Genomic DNA, 22,793 nt, shown 5'->3' with positions numbered 1-22,793 from the left:
AACCCCTCATTAAATGGTTCATGTGAGTATCAAGTTCGGACATTGGCAACACAAAGTCATAACAAATCAGATATAACTAATAAGTGAAACATACAGTTTCATGGAATCATAAACTGTGAATTTGTAATAGTACATGGAGAGAATTTATGGGATCAACAATGGGAAGAAGTTTATCTAGGACGCACAGTAGATGAGAAATTTTATCCTAGCCAACAAATATTCTTACAATATTATGAATTTCAGTTTTCCTTTACAATGGATCAGGAGCATGCCACTCCTACTCATCAGATAAATGTGTACCAGCCATTTCAAATGCAAATGTTTTCAAACACAGTTCCATTGTATAAATATTGTGATAAACAATAACTCAGTTCATTTTGGATAAAGTCTTATAAAATCTGTGTAACACTTATTTTTTCCTAATTAATAATATTTTGTCTATTTTTAATTAGATCTGTTTCTGCAGTTAAGAAATAATAGTGAAGCATTCATACAAAGCAGTAATTACAGGCTACATGAAAAATTCATTGAAGTATCTAAGTTCATCCACCATCACAGCTGATGATAAAAGCATAAAAAACAGATCTACTGACATATTCAAGATATTTTATTTTCATGTGTCATTTATACAAATGTATAAAAATACTTTTACAAATAGTACATAAATAAATAGATAAATAAATAAATAGAAACACATAACACAATAAATAAATAAATAGAAACATGTAACACATTTAGTCCTGAACTGATTTCAGTGTACAAAATAAAATGCAACACACTAGAGCTGGTTAATGTAACCAGGCCTCATTTGCACTGAGTGAGCAGGTACAATGCTTGTTTCAGAGAATCATTATAATCATTTCAGGACTTAACAACTGTAGGCGGTGGTTGGAGCATAGATTTGGCTGCTCGTGTTAACTTCTGTGATACAAGATGAGCAATGTGACTGGAGCGGCGCCAAATAAATTCACGAGTCTTATCATGGTTATCAGCACTCTCAACTCGCACCTGTGAAATTAACATATATGATTAACCCACTTTTTGTATAGTAAATGCACTGTCTGACAAAAAATGTGAGGCCACCAGAAGGGGAGGACAAACTGAAACTTCATGAATTAAGAGGATTTTTGATGTTATTTCCGTGGTTACAAAACTGAATCAAGTTCACTAAGAATTTGGCAGTAAGAGCTCACTTATCACTATGACATAGCGTCCCCTTCTGGCCTGGATGCATGCCCTGATTCAGTTGGGAGGGGTGTCATAAATCCTTGTATCTCTCCTGAGGCACGCTGGCCCACTACTGTTGTAACTGGTCCTTGATGTGCTGGGTACTGGTACTGGGACACAGATTACATCCAAGCTGGTCCTAGACATGTAATATTGGAGGCTGATCAGGGGATCTTGCTGGCCATAGGAGTACCTCACATCATGCAGACAGTTCAGGGAAACGTCCCGTGTGTTGATGGGCAATTTTCTGTTGAAAAATGGCACCACATTACTGTTGCATGAGAGGTAACACATGAGGATGTAGGGTGTCCCTGATGTACTGTTAGCCTCAATCGCTAGAAGCTCTAACTTGAGGTCATACTCAATAGTTGCTCACACTGTGATGCCAGGGGTACCACAACTGAGCCTCTCCAAAAAAAATTAATAATGGAACCTCTCCCCAGGTCACCAACAAACTCACTGAAAAGGGTCATCAGTGATTAAGCATAACCACAATTTAGCACTGAACACAATACGGCACTGTCCTCAGCAGTTATTGCTTCCTGGTCATGGCACCACTCTTAACACAGAAGTTTGTGGCAAGCACAGGTATCTCCTGAAGGAGGAATGGCAAGTGTTAGAAATAAAAATTGTGGAGCAGCCACAAGTCACATACAATTTTCCCTGACATGTGCCACTAGAGAAAAGTGAGCATCTTCAGAAATTTAATAACCAAGGGCCACAATTTTTATAGCACCTTGTTGTATTGTGGGGTTATCAGCCTACACAAGGGACAGTAATTCCAAAGACCAACTGCTGCTAATCTCCGAGCTATGGTGCAGGATTAGACAGAATAGAATGTTGTGGAGAGTCCATTATTTATTTTCAGGTGGCAGATTCAGATGTCAAGGGTTACAATGTGCTTGGTGCACAATATAGTGATCCTCCCTTGTAGTGGTCAGATGTAGTTGACTGGAACCTTGACAGGAATATGTTTGTCCTTATGTTGCTATGCAGTCCAACACAGGGCCACTATCATATCCAAATGCCCTCCAAATTTGGATGTTGCATGAACTGACCTGCCGGCCAAATGGAGACCAACAATAATGCCCCTTTTAAACTCTATCAAGTGTTCATAATGTTGTGTCACACAAGTGTGTTGCATCTCAATGTCCTTCAAACTGATCACTCAACATCTGATGCTGTTCATTCCCCTCATATACCCTACCAGGCCTGGTAACAATACTAAACACAAAAAGCACTAAGGTACTCTTATGGCCATTCTAACTGTCACTGACACTACCTGTCACTAATCATTTACATACCTGCTAATGGTGTGTATGTGTACAAAGATACAATGACATTCAGACATGTCTTCTGGGTGCTTCACCATTTTTGTCAGGCAGTCTATGTTACTTTCACAGAGTCTTTTCCTGTTGATCATTTATTTACATATGTATAAAAAGTTAAAATGGTAATAAGAAAGATAATGCAAATATCCTCAATTTACTTAGGTTTTTTTTAAAATTAGTGGTTAATTATTTGGATGCAAGATGATTGGCTAGGGAGCTGATGTTGAAATCAATGTAAGAGACAGGGGATGAAAAGTGAAAAACATATTTCAAACTCATCAGCCATACTTATTTGTGTTCAGTTTCCCCATGCAATCATACCAGGTGCATTGCTCACAATTTAGACCATCATACCTGTTTTGGTTGAAGTACCCTGATTGAATGCAGAGTTGCTGCGCCACCATTCATTATCCTCAAATTTAATTTTCCAGACATTTCTGTTGTTGTGGCAACAGCACTACGAATGTCTTTCTTGGCTCCTCTCCCAAACTGTAAATAAATATGTTAAGATTAGCTGGATGTTCTTATTTGTTCCAATAAAAAAAAAGTTAGAAATGAGAAGTTAAAGTTTTCCAATGCAATTTCTTGCGTTATGAACAACAAATAGCTATTATCAGTCTTTTTATATTTTAAGTACCATCATTATCTGTTTTCTCATTATGTAATGTGATCTTCAGGATTTAGATATTAGCTTAATTCTTCGGTGTCCAGCACAATGTGTTTAGAATGCTGTTACTCACACCAAATGTCTAGAGGTACACATTAAGGCTATGAAACTATGACATATTCCCATTTCTGAATTTTTAAGTTATGTTTCATTCTTTGTGTCTTAGATTACACTTTGTAAAAGTCTGGCCACCTCATTCCTTATACATCTTACCAACTATATCCTGACTCATAACTACTTTTCATTCAAAGGAGGAATATAAAAACAAATCTGTAGCATAGCCATGGGAACCCGCCTGGCACCCTCCAATGCCAAGCATTCTATAGTTCATTTAGAGTAAACCTTCCTACCTTTCCAAAACTATCAAACCCTAGTCTGGTTCACGTTGATTGATGATATCTTTATTATGTCTTAAGGCCTAGACACCCTATCCACATTCCTTCACAACCTCAACACATTCTCTCCCATCCATTTTAACTGTCCTCTTCTACCCAATGTGCGACCTTCCTGGGCATTAACCTCTCTGATTGTTCCATTCACACCTCTGTCCACACTAAACCAATGGTACCTGCATTTTGACAGCTGCAACTCCTTCCACACCAAAAAATCCCTGCCATACAGCATAGCCAGCCATGGACAATGTACGCTGAGTGTTGAGAATCCCTCGGCCAGTATGCTGAAGATCTCACAGAGGCCTTTACAGACAAGCATAGTCCCAAAACCTACTCTACAAACATATTTCCCATGCCATGTCCTCATACACCCCAATCCTTGCACCACCACAAGAATCCACTGCAGAGAGTGCCTCCCTCATCACCCAGTACCATCCTGGACTGGAGCAACTGAACCATATCCTTCATTAGGGCTTTGATTATCTATCATCATGCCCTGGAATGGAGGTCATCTTACCCAAGATCCTTCCCACTCTTCCTAAAGTGGTGTTCTGTTGCATATCCAACCTATGCAACATCCTAGTCCATTTCTATGCCACTCTCATTCAAAACTCCTTGCCACAAGGACCATGTCCTGGTGGCAGACCATGGAGTAAGACCTGCTCAATCCACTCAACCAGCACCACCTACTCCAGGCCTGTCACAGGCTTACCCTACCCCATCAGAGGCAGGACTACCTGTGAAAACAATCATGTAATACACCAACTCTCCTGTAAACAGTGTGTAGCTTCTTTTGTTGGCATGACTACCACCTGCCAGTCCACCAGGATGAATAGCCACAGCCAAACTATTGCTAAGAACAAAGTTGACTGCCCATTGGCATGACATGCAGCTGAGCACAAAATGCTCAATTTCAATAGCTGCTTCACAATTTTGTCCACCTGGATCCATCTCGCCATCACCACCTTCTCTGAACTACATAGAAGGAAGCTATTCTTACAACACATCCTCTCTCCTGTAAACATCCTAGCCTCAGTCTCTGGTAACCACTGTCCTCACACCCTCCACCTAACAATTTCTCCTTCATCCATTCTGTCACTTCTCCAAATACACAACATCTTCAGCAGGTGCTGCTCCCCACCAGCTCCAACAACTGTGCATTACATGCCTAGCCCATGTATCTGTCACCCATCCGACCTCGCAATTCACTATCCACCCAATCTGATACTATCTCCACCATCTATCTGCTGAAATGCATCACTGGCAATGTTCATTCACCTGGCACCATGCAGGGACCTAGACATGCATGTGTGTATTTTACTCTAGCTCACAAAAGGATTACTCTGAAAGATAGCAAGTTTACTTCTTTTTGGTAATCTAACTTATTGTCACTAAAGTAACTTTGTTTACATACGATTGAGACTAGACCTAATCTTTCGTAAATGTGTTTTCTTGTTTTTCTGAAATTTAATTTGACTTATTCTCACTAAAGTAAGATTTTTACCATGAGTGAAAAGTGCCTGACATGCTGTAGAAATGTTAGCTCTGGGGTTTGGTGTGATGGGTGCAGTAATATTTTCCATTGGGGTGACTATAGTGGTGTGGGAAGTGGGGAAGTGGATCAGACTCATCAGTGGTTCTGTAGGATATGCAGTAGAGATAGGAAAATAGTGGAACAGCAGGGGAAAATTCCTGCCCTTCAGGCACAATTAGAGCAAGCTAGGGAAGATATGAATAGGTAAAGGAGGGAGAAGGTTAAAGAGAGATGGGAAGTGGCAACAGGTAACAGGAGTAACAGACCTAGAACTTTGTCAGACAGCTTTGTGGTGAATGTGAAGAATAAGTCTGACCTGTTGCTTCAGTTAGAAGCTGATGAGCCTCAGACAGAGGTAGGTGTAGAGAGGGCACAACAAACTTTCAGTAGAAAATGGAATAAGAATGTAGGGAAGTCAGCAAAGAGAAAGAAAGTTTTGTTGTTAGGTAGTTCACATGTCAGAGGTGTAGGCCAACTTTTGCAGGACCAGTTAGGATCAGAATACCAGGTCACAAATTTTTTTAAGCCAAGTGCTGGCCTGGGTCAGGTGACAGGATTTAGATTCACACTGTAAAGATTTTACCAAAGAAGACACTGTGATTATTCTGGGTGGGCTGGGCAATAGTATTGACAGAGATTATGGGTACAATATAGTGTGTGACCTGGCAAAGATTGCATCAGCAACAAGACATACCAGTGTTGAGTTTGTGTCTGTTCTGAGACGCCATAACCGACCTCATTTAAACTCTTCTGTTGGGAGAGTTAATTTGGAGTTGGAACGGCTGCTTGGGTTGGGTATGGGGTCACATGGTTTGGTTCCTGTTGATTCTCTCAGTAGGTGGGATTATACTAGATATGTCCTACACTTCAACAGGAAAGGGAAGGGTAAACTGGCTGGGCTAATAGCAGGAAATGTAAGGGGGGGGGGGGGGGGGTAGGCACTGCCATGGGTGGTAGTATACCCATGGTCATAGGTGTTGGAGCAGCACCTTTTTTAGGATAGGTAGGACAGAATGAAGTCAGTTTCTGAGAGAAGTGAAGATTGAAACAAACCTTCAGTTTGATAAAGAAGTCAAACAGCATAATCCTGGCACATTGGATCAGTGAATACAGGTGTTGGTTAAAAATTTACAGCAATCAGCAGAAATTTTATTTCCAACCGATTTCGTCTTGGTAAATGTAAAATGCCAACTTTCTTTAGTGCATCAAAATATTCGAGGGCTTAGAAGTAAAATTAATGAACTACTTATGTGCATTGATGAATTAGAGTCATTGAACCCAGTTGATATAATCTGCCTCTCTGAACATCATGTGACCACTGGTATAGATATGTTAAACCTTACAGAATTTAAGTTAGCCTCCTACTTCTGTAGACAAAAGTCAGAGAAAGGAGGCGTTGCCACATTTGTTAAAAACAGTTTTAAATTTAAGAATATTGACATTAATAAATTTTGCTTAGAGCAGCACTTAGAAGCATGTACAACAGAGATAGCATTCCATAACAGGTCATTTATAATAATAGACATATACAGAGCACCATCAGGAAATTTCGACCTGTTTATAAACGGTCTTGAAGATATCTCTTTAAAAAAAAAAAAAAAAAAAAAAAAAAAAAAAAAAAAAAAAAAAAAAAAAAAACCGGACCAGTGGTTGCTGGTGTTTTTAATATAGATGTCCTGAAAACACCGTTGGTGAACAGTTACTGAAATCAGTTACATTGTCATTCAATTTAATTTCTACTGTAAATTTCCTAATGATGGTATACAAATGTCTAAGACTGCCATTGATAATATATTTATAGAAAATTCTAGGCAACTAAGCAACATTACAAAACCAGTAGGAAATGGGCTATCCGATCATGACATGCAACACCTAACATTAAAGTTTGAAAATTGTCAGGGTAAAACATCTATCAGAACTGAGTACGGAAGGCCAGTAAAACAGTCAAAAACTGAGAAATTTAGGAGATTGCTCAAAGAAATTAATTGAATGGATGTTTACTGCATCCAAGACACAAATGGAAAATACAAAACATTCATTAATAAAGTTTGCACCTTATTTGAAAATTGTTTTCCCCTGAAGGTAACTCAAATTAAGCAGAAGTCTACTAAGATACCATGGATCACACAAGGGATAAAGATATCATGTGAGACAAAAAGGAAACTCTACCTGATATGTAGGGACACCTTTGATACTAGCATTATAGCTCATTACAAAAATTACTGCAAAATATTGAGGAAGATTATCCAGAAATCTAAACACCTGCATTATGAGAAGAAGATAAATATATCCAGCAATAAAATAAAAACAATATGGGATATAGTTAAGTCAGACACAGGTAGGACCAGAAATGAGGAGGAACAAATAGCTCTAAAAATAAATGAAACCCTGGTAACAAGTATTCTGTCTCTGTTACTGATAGCATGGGGTTGTCAGGTTCAGCAAATAATGCAATGGAATATCTGAGACCAGAGCACATGAGCAATCTCAGTAAAATGAAATTGACACTTACTTCACCCAAAGAAATAGAATCAATCATAAAGTCCTTGAAATTAAAGCATTCTAGTGGTTATGATAACATATCAACAAAGTTAATAAAAGAATGTTCATGTGAGCTTAGTCATATCTTAAGTTATTTGTGTAATCAATCACTTGTCGCAGGAACATTCCCAGACTGGCTTAAATATGCTGAAGTTATACCTCTCCACAAGAAATGGTACAAAGAAATGCTGTCAAATTACCAACCGATCTCACTTTTGCCAGCTTTTTCAAAACTCTTTGAAAAGGTTATGTTCAAGCATCTGCTTAAGCACCTTAGTGAAAATGACATACTGTCAAAGTCACAGTTTGGGTTTCTTAAGGGTTCTGATGTTGAGAAAGCTATTTACACTTGCAGCAAATATATCCTTAATTCATTGGACAACAAATTAGAGGCAACTGGCATTTTCTGTGACCTGTCAAAGCTGTTTGACTGTGTGAATCACAGCATTATTTTAAGTGAATTAAAATATTATGGTGTCACTGGTAGTGCTGCAAAGTGGTTTCAGTCATATCTTACTAATAGAAAACAAAGGGTGTGATTACACAACACTGCAGCAGTAGGCAATCAGACATCATCTGACTGGGAAGAAATTACATGTGGTGTTCCCCAAGGTTCCATACTAGGTCCACTACTGTTTCTTGTGTATATTAATGACCTGTCATCTGTTACTTTACCAGATGCCACAGATGCCAAGTTTGTCTTATTTGCAGATGATACAAACATTGCAATAAATAGTAAATCAAATACACTCCTGGAAATGGAAAAAAGAACACATTGACACCGGTGTGTCAGACCCCCCATACTTGCTCCGGATACTGCGAGAGGGCTGTACAAGCAATGATCACACGCACGGCACAGCGGACACACCAGGAACCGCGGTGTTGGCCGTCGAATGGCGTTAGCTGCGCAGCATTTGTGCACCGCCGCCGTCAGTGTCAGCCAGTTTGCCGTGGCATACGGAGCTCCATCGCAGTCTTTAACACTGGTAGCATGCCGCGACAGCGTGGACGTGAACCGTATGTGCAGTTGACGGACGTTGAGCGAGGGCGTATAGTGGGCATGCGGGAGGCTGGGTGGACGTACCGCCGAATTGCTCAACACGTGGGGCGTGAGGTCTCCACAGTACATCGAAGTTGTCGCCAGTGGTCGGCGGAAGTTGCACGTGCCCGTCGACCTGGGACCGGACCGCAGCGACGCACGGATGCACGCCAAGACCGTAGGATCCTACGCAGTGCCGTAGGGGACCGCACCGCCACTTCCCAGCAAATTAGGGACACTGTTGCTCCTGGGGTATCGGCGAGGACCATTCGCAACCGTCTCCATGAAGCTGAGATACCATCCCGCACACCGTTAGGCCGTCTTCCGCTCACATCGTGCAGCCCACCTCCAGTGGTGTCGCGACAGGCGTGAATGGAGGGACGAATGGAGACGTGTCGTCTTCAGCGATGAGAGTCGCTTCTGCCTTGGTGCCAATGATGGTCGTATGCGTGTTTGGCGCCGTGCAGGTGAGCGCCACAATCAGGACTGCATATGACCGAGGCACACAGGGCCAACACCCGGCATCATGGTTGGGGGGCGATCTCCTACACTGGCCGTACACCTCTGGTGATCGTCGAGGGAACACTGAATAGTGCACGGTACATCCAAACCGTCATCGAACCCATCGTTCTACCTTTCCTAGACCGGCAAGGGAAGTTGCTGTTCCAACAGGACAATGCACGTCCGCATGTATCCCGTGCCACCCAACGTGCTCTAGAAGGTGTAAGTCAACTACCCTGGCCAGCAAGATCTCCGGATCTGTCCCCCATTGAGCATGTTTGGGACTGGATGAAGCATCGTCTCACGCGGTCTGCACGTCCAGCACGAACGCTGGTCCAACTGAGGCGCCAGGTAGAAATGGCATGGCAAGCCGTTCCACAGGACTACATCCAGCATCTCTACGATCGTCTCCATGGGAGAATAGCAGCCTGCATTGCTGCGAAAGGTGGATATACACTGCACTAGTGCCGACATTGTGCATGCTCTGTTGCCTGTGTCTATGTGCCTGTGGTTCTGTCAGTGTGATCGTGTGATGTATCTGACCCCAGGAATGTGTCAATAAAGTTTCCCCTTCCTGGGACAATGAATTCACGGTGTTCTTATTTCAATTTCCAGGAGTGTATAAATTTAGAAAGGGCAGCCAATCAAATTTTTACTGACATTAAGTGGTTCATAGCCAATTCATGCCATTAAACTTTGAAAAGACCCAATATATGCAGTTCAGAACTTCCAAGAGATTTCCTTCTGGTGTGTGTAAAAAATATGATGACATGGAAATAGGAGACGTTGAGAGTGTAAAGTTCTTGGGACTACAACTTGATAATTAATTCAGTTGGGAGCAACAAACTAATGAGCTGCTAAAGTGCCTAAACAAGTCAGTGTTTGCAATGCAAATGATGTTAGACATAGGAGATATAGATATAAAAAGCTGGAATATTTTGCTTATTTTACTCCATTTTGTCATGTGGTATCATATTTTGGGCTAACTCCACAAACAGAAAAAAATTTTAGAGTACAGAAGCATATAATAAGAGTAATGAGTAGTGTAAATCCAAGAACACCATGTCAAAACCTATTCAAAGAATTGGGTATAATAAATGCAGCTTCTCAGTATATTTATTCCTTACTGAAGTTTGTTGTAAATAATACATCTCTTTTTCCAACTAACTGCTTAGTACACAGTATCAATACCAGGAATAAGAACAATATACATAAAAATTTAAAATCACTTACTCTTGCCCAGAAAGAAGTCCTGTATTCAGCAACTCATATTTTTAATAAGTTACCAGCAACCATTAAGAGTTTAGTTTCAGACAAGGCACAATTTAAACATAATTTAAAAGAATTTTTGGTGGCCCATTCCTTCTATTCCATCCATGAGTTTCTCAACAAGTGAAGTAGACCATTTTAATGAAAATTTATTATACTTTAATTTTTGAGAATACTTGGTTGTAACAGCCAAATAACTACCTACTGTGTGAATGATGGATGTATGGAAAGCTGATGTAAGCCCTAAGTCTGTAAATAGTGGAAGTTTAATTTTAAATATGTTACATATTCTAACTGTTCTTAACTGAAGATCACTGATATAAATAATTTACTTTAATTTTTGACAGTACTTTATTGTAATAGCCAAGAAACTAGGAAATGTCTGAATGATGGATTTAATGTCAGCAGATGTAAGTATTAAACCTGTAAATATTAGAAGTTTAAATTTAATTCATGTACATCATTTTACTGATTATTGACTGAGGATCATTAAAATTAATGAAACTCAAGTTTTTCTAATAACATTTTTGTAATGTGTTAATCTGACACGTTTCACACCCAGGAGGATTCACTCTTTTATGGGTCTATGGAGTGAATAATTAATCTAATCTAATCTAATATAACATTCACTCAATGCTTCTGCTTGTTGGTGATTGAAAGACTTTAATCCAATTGTATTTATGTTAGGATCATTTGTAGACAAAAACCTTGACAGAAATGTACCAGTTGGCATGTATTGTAGCAAAGCCTTCTCAGGGAACATTTTGTTGTTGTTATTTTGTTATAAATGTCCATACAATTTGTCATAATGTTGTACAGTGATATTAGTAGAACATACTTTTAGATTATTACTTACTTCTCGTTCAACTTTAAGCATCAGAGGTCCCAGACTGAAGCGTGATTTTACAGTTGTGTGGGAGCTCATCATATTGACTGTTACATCTCCATCACGTTTTATGGAAGCGAGGCCATAGAGAGTTGCACGTGTTGGAGGTCTGTTGGATTTAGTCTGTGAAAGAAAGAGTTGAAGTTTTATAATTTATTATAACAGACAGGGCATAGTGTTATAATTTTAAAGTAAAATGTGCTATGTAATGAAATTTCTTCTGACCAAACTTCATTGTAAATTACTGATATTTTATGAGAGCTCAGAAAAAGAAGTGAAAGATAACAATGGACATATTAACAGAATCGGAACCTGATGGATAATTCCATTCAATGCAGTTTTGACATTTGTTGCAAATATATCTGTTGCAATGTACTAAGAATACATTGATCCTCCTAGAAACAGAGTATGATTGCAGATCTTGTCATGCAATACTTTTCTAGCCATACATATGTCAACCAGATTTTCTATAACAGCAGTTAACACATTTTTCATGTCATCCTGTGAAAACAGGCTCACAATGCTACTGATCTTCTTATGTGACATGTAATACCTCTTTTGATATCTTCCACAGTTCCACAGTATCTCAATCAGCGATAAAACCTATTTCATCAAAAGAGATAAATTCCTGGTATGAATCACAATGTATATCAGCTGCTGTGCTAACATACTATTTTTTTCATGTTAGCACAAAAACTACTGAACTGCCAGTGAGAATTAAGTCAAAAATGAGGTTGCTTACACTGTGCTTGGTTCATCACATGGATTATTTAGAGGCTTCAGCCCAGTGCCAGTATCTCATAACATTACGACAGAAATTTACTTGAACATACATGTTTAGTACCCACAACCCATCTAGCTTCAGCTTATGCATAGTTCTTACAATTACACATCTGTACTTTTTCACTAGCAAATTTCTGAAGTTTTTTTTCCTTACACTTTTTTGTGGTTCTGAGCATAAATAAGTGTTGAACAAGAGCTCTCATTACATAATAAATGAGGAATGTAAAAACAACAGTATGTATTTTTGTATATCTATGGTAAATTAAAGATTGGGGTACATATATTGTGACTGTTACTGCAAATAGCTTAGTACCTTATTGTTAGTCTTATTTCCTGCCTTCTGTGCTGTCTGTGGTTGCTTTTTCTTCTGAGGTGGTCTTGCTCGACTGCTTAATGTTGGTCTCACAGTGCTTGCGAGTACATTGGTCTGTAACCTTGTTGGTTCTATTGCCGCTGTGATAGTTTGTTGGTAGTTCTTCAGCTGTTCTGACACAGCAACCACTGATGTTTTCAGTGATTCATCAGGTACTGTTGCATTGTTGCTGAGGATTAATTTATTAAGAAAAAAGAAACTTGGTTTATACTCTCACATAGAAATAATTTTTCTCTAGAACTAATTTTGACTGGCATTCTGTTAGTAAATATATACACATAAAATATGGGACAAGTGCAATTGAAAACAAAATATACATTCAATTTTCATCTGATTCCAGCCACAGACATTCAGGTTTTACACCACACTAACATTACAGAACAATATGCCTGAGATACTAAATTAGGTTGTGCATTGGATAAGACACTGGGTATGTATCCAGAAAAAATGGGATTTTCAGATCAGCATTCATATCTCTTAAATTAGGTTTTAAATAAATGCTCACATAAATACATCATGTGAACACTACCATGCATAACAAGATTAAATCTGTGTGACTGTGGAGTACAGCCAATGGCAATACAGCTGTAACCAATCAGTCAACATGATACAACTTTTTACTGTTATAATGTTTTGCAACGTTGGCAATGCATAATTTTTAATGTATGATCACTGGTTTATATCAGTATTTGGGGATACATATTTTTTATGTCTTAGTTATTTATTTCCTTTTATTATGAAAGACTACAATTGATTAACGAACTTAACTAAACACAATAATTATTATTGTATGCTATTCCACGTATAATGTGTCATCTGTGTTGAAAAATCAATATCAATGAGACTCTGTGGTCTGTCAATATGAATCTATGCATCTTTGAGTAGTAGTAGTAGTAGAGAGTTCGATGTGAGCTACAATGGAGAGAAGTTTCATGATGTGTGAAAAAGTTCTTTTGTGGTTACACAAATGTGGTGAATATATACTAATGTAACTTTATATGGTGTTTTATTTTAAATAAGTTACATGTAATACTGTTTACATTGCTCTGAGTGCAAGACAGAAATCCTTTGTTGATGGCTTAATGAATGAAAGAATTATTCCACAATATTGGAACCAATAGGAAGATAAACATATTGTTCTTAATCACTTCCAAGACCCAAGATACCTTTTGCTGAAATCATATCCCATTTACTTTCAGGAAAATGAACAACAATAACACCTACAGCAACAAAGAGAAAGATGAGTCTGTTTTCAATGATTGACTTTTAGTGATGAGCAGTGTTCACAAAGTAGTTCTCGGAGCCCTGTCCTATAATTGATCTTAATCACTTCAGTGTGTGGTAATCACTAATGTAATGGTAACTGTGCTGCTATAACATCAGTCATTTAATAATATGTCGATTACATGCAGGCCAAGGACATGGTTCCAAGAAAAAGACTGTAGCTGATTCTCTGGCCTTTTATTGTCCAATATGAAATTGCAATTTGTCTCTAATGGCCTCAATTTCAGTAAGATATTTAGCTACAGGATAGAGAGCAATCCTCACAAAAATTAAAAAAATTAAATGTTGTTTGGCATTATTGACAGGGTGGGCTCAGCCACCTGGTTGGAAGGCGTGTCCTTCTACCTGCACATTAGCCCCTTGCTTGTGGGTATGTGAGAGATGTGTCATATGTGTATTTGTGGAATGTAGATGAGTGTAATGGATGCACATGTAGTATAGTGTGTAGTGTAGTGTAGTGTTGTATGATGACGATAGAAAATGGGTGAAGCCTGGTGCCTATACATAGCCTATTCCTCGAGGCTGACAAGCTTAACATCCCTGCCTGATGAATGGACCACCTCTTAACATCACTTGTCCTCACTTCATGAGGCACTGTGGAGATGTTTAAAATTTAATCCAGGACAGTGATGCAAGGACTGGTGATCAGGAATCTTATGCTACCACCTCTTCATCCCTTGGTGGCCAAATACTGGCTGTGAAAACTTTAACCACCTCTAGGATTCAGACCGGCTTATCTCTGGGTCAAGCACTACAGCACAGACATGTGTTAGCAGTCTTGGTTACGGAGGTGGGTCAATGTTTGCTGTATAAAGGGATGTAGACAACTGTTGCTTTAAGGTACATATGAATGAGGTCATGCAGATATTAAGCCACCAACAGGAGATACCGGCTATGTAATATAACTAAAGAAACAGAATTAATTTTGCTTTTAAAGTAGTGTATTTCCTGGGTATTTTCTGTGTTAAATTTGACTTGTGTATACACAATTAGTTCATAGCAGTTCATAAAAGACAACTACTAATGTGGTTTCTGACAGGTTCTTCACTTTGATTATGAATAAATTGACTTTCCCATGTCAAATTTGACTTGCATAAACATGATTAGTTCACAGCATTTCATAAAGGAGGACTACTAATGTGGTTTATAACAGGTTCTTCACTTTGATTATGTATAAATTGACTTGTCCCATGCCCTGAGTATCTATGATATTGAATCAGTGGAACATGATGAATAAATGAGTTGCTACTGTTCTGAACTGCGAATCTGACAGCACTAGTTAACAAAAACATTACACACTTTTGTAAAAATAATCCACTGTGACAAGAGGTACAGCAGAAAAATTGCTTACTAATGAAATGAAAGACAGAGGAAATATTCAGGGTGGACAGAAATGGTATTAAAAGTTTGTAGGGGTGTTGCGGGGAGGTTGTGCAGAGAAATAATGGTTAAGAAAAAAATTTTATATGATGCATCTTTTCTGAGTTATTTATCATTGAAGTTAGACATAGGGTTGTTGTGTGCACAAATTCAAGCACTTGTATATGCTAAAATGCAGTAATGCACAGACATCTGTGGGTCTGTGTGTCACAACTAGTTCAAATGCTCATTAAAAGTTAAAATGTGACTTTCTTGGAAGTGACAAATATGAGCTAGGTGAGCAAAAGTTACATTTGTTTGGTTTGATGAAACTAAATGAAAAATAAGTCTGGTGACACTGTCTCTGGGAGGCTTCTCAAATTTGCAGGTTTCCTAACTTGGTTGGCGAATTTCTATGATGAGTAACTTGGAAGGCACAGTGTATTGATTTTTTTCTTAACAATTATTTCTCAGCACATCCTCCCCAGGACCGATGACCATAGCAGTCTGGTCCCTTTAATCCCCCAAACCAACCAACCAACCTCCCCTACAACACTGTTACTAGCTTTTCAGACTGTTGCAGACCACCCTGTACACAACATGCAAAACAGTTCTTACATGAGAAGTCAAAGAAAATTGTAAATTGTTGGTGGGAAAAAAAATGCTGAGGAGAATACAGTGCAGAATGAAAATGAACTACTAACAAGATAAACAAAATAGATTTTTACAGGTACAAAGTAACAACTTTTACTAACACAGTAGATTCAAAATCAAAGGAAAAAGAAGAGCATACACTAGAAAGAAACTAGGAAAGAGTAAACAAAGAACTAAAAAAGGGGTGCAGCTGTGTTTAACTTTGAAGGGAGGTTTGAGTATCAAAGTGCTTAATTGGGTATTGTTCTTGTTGAAAATGGTGTCTCCTAGCTTTTCTCTAAGCTTTGGCCACACTTGCACAGTCAGTTATAGTTTATCGGGAACTCCAAATCATGGTGTATCTTGGCAATTTTCACATATTCAGATCATTACTAGAGGAGAAACCATAGAGAGATGAAACCCTAGGACTGACTGATGATTCAGCTCCTGGCCTGAAGGCTGACTATTACCCCCACAAACACACAAACAAGGAACTATGGGAACAAAATGCGGTTCACTTAACCTACCTATGAGGTGCGTTGTTCGCCTTACTGAGATCATGTGTGGAATGCCAAATTAATCATATTGCTTATTCACTTGAGTGTTCATTACATTACACTAATTAAACATATTACAAATTGCAAATATGTGAACAGATAGACAAAGAGAGCATAATTGTACAACAATACAAATATTAACCATTCAGTTGTCTCATTACTACCATTGGACTACAGTAACAAATGAGGAATGTTATTGCAATCAGAGCAAAAAGTTACACTGTGGATCAAACAGATTGGCTTTTGGTATATTTTGCAACTGTATGTTTTACTGTTTTCCCTTTACAGTGTGGTTATTGCAATTTCTCCTGTTGACCCCAATTCCATTTTCTGCATTTCTGTTCTTGTCTTCTGCATCTTCTTCTCATATTGGCTGGTATTGTTTCAATCTCTGCTGATGATCTGTATGCAATCCTGAGGTGTCCAAATATATAAGAATCAAATGAGACAAAAGTAATGCAGGAGGTAGTTGTTTTAGGAATCCTTTTCTTCTGATAAAATTTTCATTGTTACCAGAATGAATAACTTGTGTATTGATTCCACTCATATTTACCATATCATACATGGGTCAATTATGCATATTTCTTGTAATATTGTACACATTCTATAATGGACAGAAGTCATCTACTATAAGGCAATTCCAGCATGCACAGGGCATTTTTGCTGCACCTATAGTCCCAAGCTACTTCTGAATAATACTTTGGGTGGTGAAACTTACTCTCTGTGATAGTGGAAGTTTATTATATTTTATCCTTGTGTCTATCAATATAGTAATGATAATTTTCTTTTCAAATACTTCTTTCTCATCTTCATCTGTTTCTGAATTTTATTGTTAAACTTAAGCTTTTTCAATACAATCTGAGACTACTTCATCTTCAGACTTCTCTGAGGTTCAATATTGTACTCTTAAAACAACATCTTTTGAATTTCTTCAACATATTTTGGGTCAAGGAGATTATATATTTGCTGTAGCTTGCCATGATCAAGTATGCCCATCTACAATAACAAAATTCGTGTAATCTAATGTTGTCAGATATGGAGTATAAATTTGATACTCAATATTCAGACAGCTGATTAAGTGATAAAAAAAGGTATTTTGTGCTACTTATGAAGCTAAATTAATAACCAAATAACTGTACTGTTGAAAGGAAATGAGAATTGACTCAGCACACTAAACTAAACAATCAGCAGATATCTCTACAACAGAACAGTCACTCCAGCAGTCAGCACACAACAATGAAAATGGTTCTGAGAAGGGACACTAATAGTAAGGAGGTAACATTTCTGTAGACTCTTGACAAATTATTCATAGAAAACTTTAGTGTATCAATTTGATTAGCCTCATACCACAGCATGTTAAACAATAAATGTGTAAAGCTTATTTGTTTTATCTATTCAGAATGACTACATCAAAAAAGTGTAAAGCAGGCTAGCTAAACAAATCGTTAATAACATGCCATATCCATTATGCTTTCTGTATTTTATAACCATACTTGTCACATATAATCTGCAGAGAAAAGCACATTTGAAATATTAGCTTCTCAGGAAGAAATAATATAAATTAAGTGAGAAAATTCCAAGTGGTGGACGGTTAGGAAGAATCACTTAAAAGCCCAGAGCAGAAGACATAACAGGGTGAAGGAAAGAATTTAAATGAACAGAACACTAACATGTAAGGTTCAGTATTCACAGTACTAATAATAATCTGAAGAATGATATGCACCACAGGCCATTAACATTCCAGCACCAGGAAGAGCAACAAATAATAAAATTTTAGTTACTATGCATATGCAATATAGTAAGTAGAATACATGATTAAACTGGGAGGTGATTTTAGAGTATAAATGGTGCAAAATTTAGTATGCAGAGCTGCCACCTGTGGCAGCAACTATGGGTCTAGCTTGGTGGTGCATCAAGTTGAACTGACCTCTGATGATAAATGTAGGTACGTCATTTGATGCTGCTTCAACCTTATGTCAAAACATTGTTCATAGTGGCTTGGCAAGTGATGGCTTGCCAGTCTCACAGCCACATATGACCAGATATTTTCAGTGGGTGGGGAGAGATCTTGAGTCTCTCTGGTCAGGGCAACAACTGAACACTCTTTTTAACAAGGTAAATCAGAAGAGGATGGGCAACATGTGATCTTGCATTATCTTGTTGAAAGATAACATCACAGAGACCTTTATGACAGTGCACATCCACCACCCTTAATATGTTCTGGTAGACATTGCTGCTGTGCAAATTACTGGCTATGTGAACCAGAGGTGGTTGTGTTACGTACCAAATGCCATTGCATCACACCATGTGCTAGGCCCATATGACAATGGCAAATAATCATACATTCTCTTCAGAGCCTCCATGCATGGGTGCATCTATCATGAATATATGTACAGAACTTAGATTCATCTGAAAAGATCATGTGGTGCACTTCTGTGTCCATTGTTGTCAAGGGAAGCAGCAATGATGGTTACTGTAGTGACAGTGTGTTGTGCTCAAGTCTGTGAGAATACTTGTTTTGCTGCTAACAAGCCCATTTCCTGACTCAAAGCACTTGGCATGGCAGTATGATTCTGCATGCCTGAGCAAAAAACATAAACTTGCCTGCCCTGTCAGGTGATAGTCATGTGAGGTTGGTGAGATGCTATACATGGTACTGCACTTCTGAATCCATCAATTACATACTCACATGACTGTCATGGGATCATCACAAAAGCGTGCAACAATACTGTGTAATAGCAAACTGTATTCTCAGTAGATCATGATCCTGCCACTGTTGAAATCTGACATGTGTTGTTGGACATTTCTCCCTCTTACATGAGGCATAACATGGTCTCCACAAAACAGACAACATGCAAATGTGACTTATGAATAAGAAACATGTTACATAATTTCCCATACATGGAGACTGTAGGTAGCATTGTTCCTACTAATTTGTGTACCTGCAGTGGACCGCTCATCATTTGCATATCCAAGCATCTAACACACTTCATGTCAATTTAAAATTTCATGCACGCCACATTCATGGCATCACAAATTTAATGTTATCACCTCCCTCAGTTTTCTCCTGTTTGTTAGTAGTAATTGTCCTGTAGTCATAGAGGATCACTTATGCAATCCCACAACTAGGCAGTTTATTTCATTTTAACTGCTTAGCTGAATACCCTTATCGCCATCATAGCTGACAGTTAACCTATGGAGCGAAATTCATCTGTGTCCTCTGATATCGTGTAACCTTCATTCTGTATGGTGTCACATTTTAACTCTGGTATCATGTACCAATACCATCCCACTGGCATTCTACAGCTGGTAACAGAACTGTAAATTTCCATTAGACACCAGTAGCAGTTGTGTGAGATCAGCTGGATCCAATGGTGCACACCTGCTGAGCCTTGCCTCCAGCACCTCTGGACTATGAACGCACTCTGCTGCCACAATAAAGGACAGCCACTGGGAAACACACGGCTCACTTGCACTTGGAGCCACTTCACTACAGGTGCTAAGTGGATGCTTTCTAGTCACAGCTCCTAAAACATAGTTCTTGCTTAACACAGTGATAGTCTCCCTTGTTAACATTGATGAGCTGGACTCTGTTTCTTGCTTCATTATTTGTAATGAATCTTCATTAACTTGGAGAAAAACAAGTTAAGTATTTTTTCCATTTACTTTGATATTTCGTTTCCTAATCATTTCAGCTATTTTTATAGTTGTTTTCCATAGCAGAGCATTGCAAACCAGCTCAGCATCACCTAAATGAGTATGAGATAAGCTGCTTAAAAACAATACTTGGGTGGCTGGTTTCCCAGATCATTTATTCACACACTCATTCATTCACTCAACTGTTGTGTTCTGTAGCTCCTTCAAGCAATGGAACCTTCAGAGATGTGGAACAAATCAAGGTACACATTAACAAAAGACAAGCAAATCAGCTTAACTTAATCTTTACACTGTCTTAACAATAAACTATTCCTATGCTGTGATTCTTCAGTTTCTCCTGGCGTATTTGTTGCTCAAACAGTACACGGGTATACTGCCGGTTCATAGTGTCCAAAGGCACAATATTTCGGCGATCAGACATGTTGCCATCGTCAGCTGCACTGATGAACTGAGCTCCTGAGGGTGGGTGGCCGATTTAACTACCCCCCCCTCCCCCCCGTGGGCCGCTCTCTCCGCCGTCCGCACCTGTGCACCCGTGTGCTGGCGGTCGCAAAGACGTGGGCGTCGGAATCTGTCGTAGCGTCAAGTTGCTTGCTACGTCCGCCCTGGTCGCCAGTTTGTACTTCTTGCTGAGAGTCTTCTTAATTACATTCAATGACAGGTCCCAAGACTTGCTGAGATTGTAGCCACAATCTTGGTTAATAAGATCTTGCCTGCCTTTTTTAGAGTCTTCTTAATTACGTTTAATGCCGGGTCCCAAGCCTTGCTGAGATTGTAGCCGCAATCTCGGTTGATAAGATCTTCCCTGGTGCGGGGAAGACCTTATCAACCAGGATTGCAGCTACAATCTCAGCAAGGCTTGGGACCCGGCATTGAATGTCATTAAGAAGACTCTCAGCAAGAAGTACGAACTGGCAACCAGGGTGGACGTAGCAAGCATATCAACGCTACGACAGATTCCGACACCCATGCCTTCACAACCAACAGCGCGTGGGCACAGGCACGGAACGCAGAGAGAGTGGCCTGTGGGGTGAGGGGATTTAAATCAGCCGCCAGCCCTCAGGAGCTCAGTTTGTCAGCACACCTGACGATGGTGACATGTCTGATTGCCGAAATATTGTGCCCATTGGACACTATGAACCGGCAGTATACTCATGGACTGTTCAAGTATTCCTATGCTGCTTGGCATGTCATGTTTATGCCAGATAAATTTTAGCTGATAGTTTAGAAAGAAAACTACTACTTTAAAAATACTGCTGTCTCACAAGTTATAGTAAATGGCAGCTGTTTATCTCCTATCGGTAGCTTAATATTTACTTGATTACACTGGCATTCTTCAAACAAAATGGTTACATAAATCTGTAAATACTGAATTCTATTTGAAGTACTTTACTACTCATGATGCAGATTTTCATGAATACTACTAGTTGCCATATAATTAAGAGCTATTTCAAATTTGTGTGTGTGTGGTTAGTTTTTAACACTCTTTTGAACTAGGTGGAGTTCACAACTTCTTCTTTTGTGTTAGATGGGAGCTTGTTGGACATCTTCAACCAGTGCACATAAGTCCACTTAAAACCATAGACAAAGAGGGAAAGACTACTTTAAAATAGTTTTTATCTTGAATTGTGGTTGTGTACATCAAGGCTCAGTTGAAACTCAATTTTATTCTCATCAACAAAAATGATTAAGGAGCAACTGTATTGGAGAGTGAGTGTAAGAATCTGAAGACCCTTAAAAAGAATTCTGCAAGATGTGCAGCCACTTTACATAATATTGTAACTAATTGCTTCTTCTGTATAAACATTTATTTACTTAAGGTTCAGTGCGCCAGCAGATAATTTCATCAGACAAAAAGGAGGGAAAGTTTTCAAAATTATCCAAGAAACTTGTTAATCTGGTGTAAGGAGTCATCCCTGCTCTGCCTGACCTTCCTCTCTCTTAAGCTAGTGTGCTCTGTGCTCTGCATCAAGGTATATGAGCAAGTCTGTCCTAATGAATGTGTTTTTCAAACAACTTCAAGCAGTGTGACTGACAGATTTTGAGCCCACAGAATGATCAGGTGTCAGTAAACTCTCTTTCATTCCCTCCTTAACTAACATGAGATCCCCAGCCCATATGAGCCAACACCAGAGCTACATTGTGAAATATCTCACTGTAAGCACACTAATTTGCTGGAACCTGATTTCCTGAATGTTTGCCATGATATTCAAGAACAATTTGCAGTTACTCTTAAAATCCTCATTTAAAAAAAAAAAAAAGAAACTAATCTTAGCTTTTGTAACTATTAGTTCCTTCCTCAGGGATGAAAGAAGGTACTGTTACTGTTGCACTCTTACTGAGGATATTCCTACAAGAAAGAAAATAGGTTAATATTCTCAGGCAGAAAAGATTTTTCTCAATTACTGGCTTTAATTGGTACACAAATCCCTGTTTGCTCACTGACAAAGAAACTAACAGTCTTGAAAGTAGGGTTCATATTTAAGTTTTAAATGTGTCTGTTGACAATACTTAAATAATTGTTCTAAAAGTAAGAACTGACCAACCAGTCTTGCTCTCTGTAATTTTATAGTTTCTAGTAAATCTCCTCAGATGCAGCATTCTGGGTGACTTTTCCATAACTCTCCCCATTTCCTAAACCTTGGCTATCCTTTTGCTTCATTCCTGTTCTTCCCCCTTCAGCCATTCTACCAGAAGAAGGAGCCACTGTCTCTGAAAGCTTGAACATTTCCTTAACTCTTACATGTGTTTGCTCCTGCT

General features: G+C 38.7%; 1 protein-coding gene across 1 annotated transcript in view; it reads right to left on the bottom strand.

Annotated features, from left to right (window-relative positions):
- Positions 1 to 586: 586 nt before the first annotated feature.
- The window catches only part of LOC126335963 (germ cell nuclear acidic protein-like), a 141,912-nt gene continuing 119,705 nt past the window's right edge, over positions 587 to 22,793 (bottom strand). Inside the window, exons 7-10 of the mRNA XM_049999439.1 lie at positions 12,484 to 12,712; positions 11,358 to 11,510; positions 2,913 to 3,047; positions 587 to 1,008 (exon numbers count right to left, since the gene is read on the bottom strand). Coding sequence (XP_049855396.1) covers positions 862 to 1,008; positions 2,913 to 3,047; positions 11,358 to 11,510; positions 12,484 to 12,712 — 664 coding nt within the window. The 3' untranslated portion in view covers positions 587 to 861. The remainder of the gene's footprint in view (positions 1,009 to 2,912; positions 3,048 to 11,357; positions 11,511 to 12,483; positions 12,713 to 22,793) is intronic.

The sequence above is a fragment of the Schistocerca gregaria genome, chromosome 2 (assembly GCF_023897955.1).
Source record: "Schistocerca gregaria isolate iqSchGreg1 chromosome 2, iqSchGreg1.2, whole genome shotgun sequence".
NCBI classification, from domain to species: domain Eukaryota; kingdom Metazoa; phylum Arthropoda; class Insecta; order Orthoptera; family Acrididae; genus Schistocerca; species Schistocerca gregaria.
The sequence above is the reverse complement of the archived record's forward strand: the minus strand, read 5'-3'. Positions and strand labels throughout refer to the sequence as shown.